The sequence below is a fragment of the Ammodytes marinus genome (genome assembly GCF_949987685.1).
Source record: "Ammodytes marinus genome assembly, chromosome: 5".
NCBI classification, from domain to species: Eukaryota; Metazoa; Chordata; class Actinopteri; order Uranoscopiformes; family Ammodytidae; genus Ammodytes; species Ammodytes marinus.
This window is the reverse complement of record NC_137234.1, coordinates 3,312,738-3,318,853: the sequence shown is the minus strand read 5'-3', so window position 1 is coordinate 3,318,853 and position 6,116 is coordinate 3,312,738. Positions and strand designations below refer to the sequence as shown.

At 40.6% G+C, this 6,116-nt stretch overlaps 1 protein-coding gene across 3 annotated transcripts in view; it reads left to right on the top strand.

Moving 5' to 3' along the window:
- Positions 1-5,429, top strand: part of LOC307250473 (bromodomain-containing protein 1-like) — a 32,853-nt gene extending 27,424 nt beyond the window's left edge. For all 3 annotated transcript variants that reach the window (XM_080027579.1, XM_080027578.1, XM_080027577.1), the window contains exons 18-19: positions 2,568-2,707; positions 4,962-5,429. In XM_080027579.1, coding sequence (XP_079883705.1) covers positions 2,568-2,707; positions 4,962-4,976 — 155 coding nt within the window. In that variant the 3' untranslated portion in view covers positions 4,977-5,429. The remainder of the gene's footprint in view (positions 1-2,567; positions 2,708-4,961) is intronic.
- The last annotated feature ends 687 nt before the right edge of the window (positions 5,430-6,116 follow it).

Sequence of the window (6,116 nt, the reverse complement as noted above, 5' to 3'; positions counted from 1 at the left end):
TTTCTGTCTGCTCTTAAAAAGGGCTTTTCTGTCATTTTACTTAAGGTGCCAACACACTGCACACCGCCGCGCGGCGAGTTTACATAGAAAGTCAATGTGTTTTGCGCGGTTCACGCGGCCAGGGCGGCGCGGCGCGGCCACCGCAGGAGTTGAAAATATTGAACTTTTTGCCGCCGGCCGCGCCGCGATAGCCAATCAGCGTTGTGCTCCTCCCGACGTCACTCGCTTCGGGACGACGGACAGAGGAAATTAAGATGGATGAAAACATAATCGTCACAGTTTTCTCCCATAGGTTCTGTGAGAGTAGGAGAAGGCTACTCTGGTCGGGCGGCCGGCGGCGGACACAATATGATCACGCGGATTGCAGTGTGTTGGCACCTTCATACGTTTAAATTGCACATGCCTGTGTCTTGAGTTTGGGCTCCAGGATCTCCACCACACCGTCCCAGTGATTCAGCAGCTTGACTCAGTGTGTGCTGTCTGTACGGTTCACAAAGTACTAGAATTTCTAACTCGATACCGATAGTCAGAAAACTCAAAACCATTTTTTTTTTTTTTTTTTTTTTTTAAAGCTCTGTTTATTACATTTTTCTTTTTTTAAGACAAATGTACAAACAACACAATAAACAACAATAAACATACAACATTGCTACCAGACCGGTCCATATAGTAAAATATTAAAGATGATATTAATAGTTAAGCGAGATACTTGTTTTAACAGTGACAGCAGTACAAGTACAATATGTGACAAAGCCATTTCCATTGTATCCATAACACATTTGTGATCATTGTAAAACATTACTTCTATCTATTCAAATTCAAAATATAGTCCAGTCCCAAAAGTTCCAGTGGTTTCCTCCATTTTTGCAGAAAAAGCTGAGTCTTTCCATTAATGTAGTGTCTGAGTCTTTCCAGGGTCACAACATCCAAGATGAGAGATTTCCATGTGGAAACAGAGGGAGGGTCCTCACCGACCCATTTCACCATTATGGCTTTTCTCGCTAGCATTAAAAGCGACTGAATCACATCTTCATTATTTTTAAGAGAAACAGGGATATTTCCAAGCAGACAAAGAAGTGGGTCTAATGATACCTGCTGACCTATTGCTGTACTGATACCTGTGCATACTGCCTTCCAAAATATTTTAGTTTTTTCGCATTCCCACAAGCAATGCAACCTTGTACCTACATGAGATTTGCATTTTGGACAGTTTGGAGAGGCTCCTGTTGTAAACTTGCTATAGATATAGGGCGATATGTAGACCTTATGTAAAATATTATATTGTGACTCTTTATATCTGTTACAAATTGAAATTTTGGAGGGCAGTCGCAAGATCTCATCCCACGCATCATCTTCTATTACACAGTTAAGCAAATTACACCATGATGTTCTTAAGCATGCAAGTTTGCCTTGATTCAAGCTCAACATCTCAGAATAGAACTTGGATATAAAATGTTTTTGCTGTTTATAGTTCAGAAAAAATCTATCTAACGGATGGGAGTCGTGTGGGGTTTCCAGCGAATTGTTTATCTTATACACAAAGTGTCTGACCTGCAAATATTTGTAGAAGTCTCTATTTGGAATATGATATTGAGATTTCAGTGCTTCAAATGTCTTAAATTTCCCATTCTCAAAAAGGTCAAATACCCTGACAACACCCGCTTTTTGCCAAAGTGTGAAGTCTGATCCACTTCCCAATGGGGAAAGCTCAGGGTTATCTGTCAATGTTGTTATAAAGCGAAGAGGATGAGTGTTATGGAATATTTTAGAAAGCTTTCTCCAAGCCAGCAATACATTAGTTATCAAATGATTGTTTTTAGCAATATTTGGCAGTTCTTTAGAGCTTTTACCCAGCAGGTTCACAGGACAGAAGGGTTTACAAACAACTGACTCTATATTAAGCCATGGGGAGTCTGCACATTCATTCACCCAAGAAGAAATAATCCTGGCTTGTAAGGATAGTATATAGTATTCTATATTTGGTAAACCCCATCCACCCTGCTCCTTTGGAAGCTGTAGTGTTACCAATTTGATCTTGGGTTTCCTGCCGTTCCAAATAAAGTCCGATATGGCTTTATTGATAGTTTTTATGTTGTCTGTATTAAGATTCACAAACAGCATGGACATGGGATACAGTATTTTTGGAAGGACTGTCATCTTGATGATGTTGATTCTACCTAGAAATGAGACAGGGAGACTCCTCCATCTTGTTAACATTTCTTTGATACTTTTAACCAAAGGATTAATATTTTCTGCATATAATTGATTAAGCTGGTCAAAACCATTTTTGATACGGGGGGAGAACAAACAAAAACAAGAATGAAGTGACTTTTTCTTTAATATTCTGTAGGTTGGTATCGATACTACTGCAAATGACGATCTAAACCGATACTCCTTTTTATCAATTAGCGGTAGTATCTGTGTATCGACTTTTTTTTTTTCACAATATATTAAGACAAACAAAACCGGCAAAAAATAAAAGATTAATGACATCTGTGTATTATTTTTTTTAACAACCCTAATTCTCTGTTATTCTCTCTCTCTCTCTCTCTCTCTCTCTCTCTCAGATCGTGTTTCCCCGGTGACAGAGGAGGGTGTGACATCACCTCTTAGGGGCGGGGCCAGTCGTCCTGCCAGGAGGGCGGAGTCAGTTCAGGTCCGCAGAGAAACTCTTCCCCGGCCGCTGCTCCGACAGCAGGCGCAGCTGGTGAGGCGCTGTCACAGCATCAGACACAGACAGAGGCTCTGAGACAACAATAAAGAGATGATAACAGACAGACTAGAGAAGAAATATAATAAAATAACACGTCTGAAAAGGCCAAATATTGTAAATAAAGCAGCCGTTTAATGTGGGTTTTTTTTAAGATTTTTTTTTTGTTGGTATTTTCAAGCTTTATTAGATAGTACAGAGTTGAAATGGGGAGACAGAGAGAGAGAGAGAGAGAGACAGAGAGAGAGAGAGAGAGAGGGGGGGGGGGGTGGAGGATGACCAACCAAGTTCTCTACTTTACAGGTTTCTAAGGACATTGTTTAAACTTGAGGTTAAGCAGAAAATAAAAAGTCAAAAAGGTGTCATGAAGATCACTTCCGCGCTGTTATATAGTCAAGGAAAGGCTGACATATCTGTTTAAACTTCTCTGCTTTCCCTGAAATCTCATAACGGATTTTCTCCATATATAAAGTATTAGAGAACTCCATGGGCTTTAAATGTGTTAAATATAAAGATAAAGACAGACTAGTGAAGAAATATAATAAAATAACACGTCTGAAAAGGCTAAATATTGTAAATAAAGCAGCCGTTTAATGTGGGTTTTTTTTTTGATTCAGCTTTTTTTTTATATGTATTCGTATCCTTTTTTTGTGGACAAAAAAACAATTTGGAAAACACACTTACAAGGAACTTTTAATTTTAATATAATTACAATACAAGGAACTGCAAAGTGATACCAGACATAGAGACCACAAGACATAAACAGACAGTCACATAAAAAATGTAATACAAATAAATTATTATTAGTCTTTATTGAACATGGTTAAAAAAATAATAATACAAACATAAATAAAACAATTGAGCAATAAAAAAGGAGAATAATAAATTAAAAAAAACAAACAAATGGGATCCTAAACAACAAATACATAACTCAAATAATATAGTTCATGTTCAATAGGGATAGGAAGAAGTTAAAAAAAAACTTTTCTGGTCCTACCCCCTCTTAATTTTTATAAAAAGTATAAAAGAGTAAATTAAGATAAAACTAGCAGTAGCTGGTGAGGCGCAAACACACTCCAATAAAACGATAACGATATTGTAATAATCAGACTAATGAAGAAATTCAATTAGATAATCAGTCTGAAAAGGCAAAATTACATAACATTTCCGTTTAATGTGTTTTTTAATAGTTTTATTTTTGGATTTTTTAAAGAACACAAACACAACAGAAAAACTGAAAATAAACAAAAGATAAAATAAACATAAACATGGCGTACTCTACTTTACAGGTTTCTAAGGACATTGTTTAAACTTGAGGTTAAGGTTAAGCAGGAAATAAAAAGTCAAAAAGGTGTCATGAAGGTCACTTCCGCGCTGTCAATATGGTCAAGGAAAGACTGACATCTGTTTAAACTTCTCTGCAGATCTCATAACAGATTTTCTCCATATATAGAGTACTAGAGAACTCCATAGACGTTTAATGTGTTTTTTATTGTTGTTTTTTGGTAAAACTTTGGCCATTTAGGGCGGGATTTGATTACCAAGACCTGCAGGAGAGGATCAGCTTATAAACCGACCTACCGAGGAACTTTTAAATGTTTATGAAACAGTTAAATTTTTCCTCTGATGATCATAAAAGACCATCCTTGAAAAGTTATGTGATTTTCTTTGTATTAATAAGGCCTTCAAGACAAAACGATTGACAGCAGGCAGACAGGAACAGCCTATGGTTATGAACGTATTAAGTATATCTCCGTCCCCCTGGTGACACCATAGATAGTATATAAAATGGCTGTAGAATCCGGGCTGACCTCATTTATTCCAACTGCATCCAATCGTCCTGGCCTGTGCGTGTCGCCATCTTCTCAGATTTTTACTACGCCTCATTTCCTCTTACTGAAAAAGGGCATCGACAGCTGTCACTCAAGAGACTGCGCCCCTAATTATTCATACATTTTAACCTCCAAAAGAATAAAAACTAGCCCGTTAGAAAAAAATTCACCCCCCTCAGTGTTGTGTATGACCTAAACATACAGACTAGAATGGTTTTGTGGACCAACCCGTAAATAGGTTTAATGAGACTGTGAAAAAGGCCTGTTTAACATTGGAGTCAAGGAAAAATTGCTCACTTTTGGTACCACCGGTGGCCACCGGAAGGTACTGCAATGTTTGTCACTTCCACATTGGATGCTGAAGTGGGTCGCTGTGGTTGGCCCTTGGTTACACTCCTAACCCCTTCTTCTCTCTCCAGGCGATGGCTTCCTAGATCCAAGATGGCTGCCACGTGTAGACCAGTCGCTGGACAAACTGAAGCCGTCGGGACCGTTTACCTCCACAGCAGCGATCGTAAAGCTGTTTCAAACGGAACCCTCTAACGGAATCCTCAAACGGAACCCTCGAACGGAACTCTCAAATGGAACCCTCGGGACTGTTACTGCGGCGACAAGCTACAGCTGGAATGAACTCTAACTCCCATCATGCATTTCTCTCTCTCTCTCTCTCTCTCTCTTTCCTCTTTGTCCTTTTTAACAGTTTTTAAGTTTCAAACTAAAACAAACAAACACAGCGGAGACGTTTTTCAGTTTCTGCTTTCAGACGCACAAGAAGAAAACACAAAACACTTAAGTTAAGTTTACTATTTCCTGCAACAAACTGGAACCGGATCCCCCCCTGCCCCACCCCCCTCTCTCACTGTCTGTCTGTCTGTCTGTCTGTCTGTCTGTCCCTCCCCTCTCTCCCCCACTCTCTCTCTCTCCCCTCTCTCCCCCACTCTCTCTCTCTCCCCTCTCTTCCCCCTCTCTCTCTCTCTCCCCCTCTCTCTCTCCCACTCTCCCTCTCTCCCCCCTCTCTCTCTCTCTCCCCCTCCCTCTCCCTCTCTCCCCCCACTCTCCCTCTCTCTCCCTCTCTCTCCCCCTCTCTCTCTCTCCCTCTCTCCCCCCTCTCTCTTCTCCCTCTCTCTCTCCCCCCTTCCCCCCATTCTCTCCCCTCTCTCTCCCTCTCTCCCCCCTCTCTCCCTCTCTCCCTCCCTCTCCCTCTCTCCCCCCCTCTCCCCCCTTCTCCCCCCCCCCATCATAAATACTGTAGCTGTGTGCTAGCGGCGTCCCACTCTGTCTTGTCCTAGAGCTATGCAATGAACACGTCTCGGTTAGTTGGTGCTAAAATGCTACATGCGAACACACGAACGAACGAAAGGAAATGGGGAGAAAATATACAAAACAAAATCCGTGGGCTGTTTGGACCGAGAATCAACTGGTCTAATGAAACCGGTTGTGAATGTGTCAGAGTTTAAACCTTTGACCTCCTTTAAAAATGTGCTGCAAAACAAGTCTGCTGCAAAACATCATCGTGTGTGTGTGTGAGAGAGAGAGAGACTGACTGTGTGTGTGTGAGAGAGACTGACTGTGTG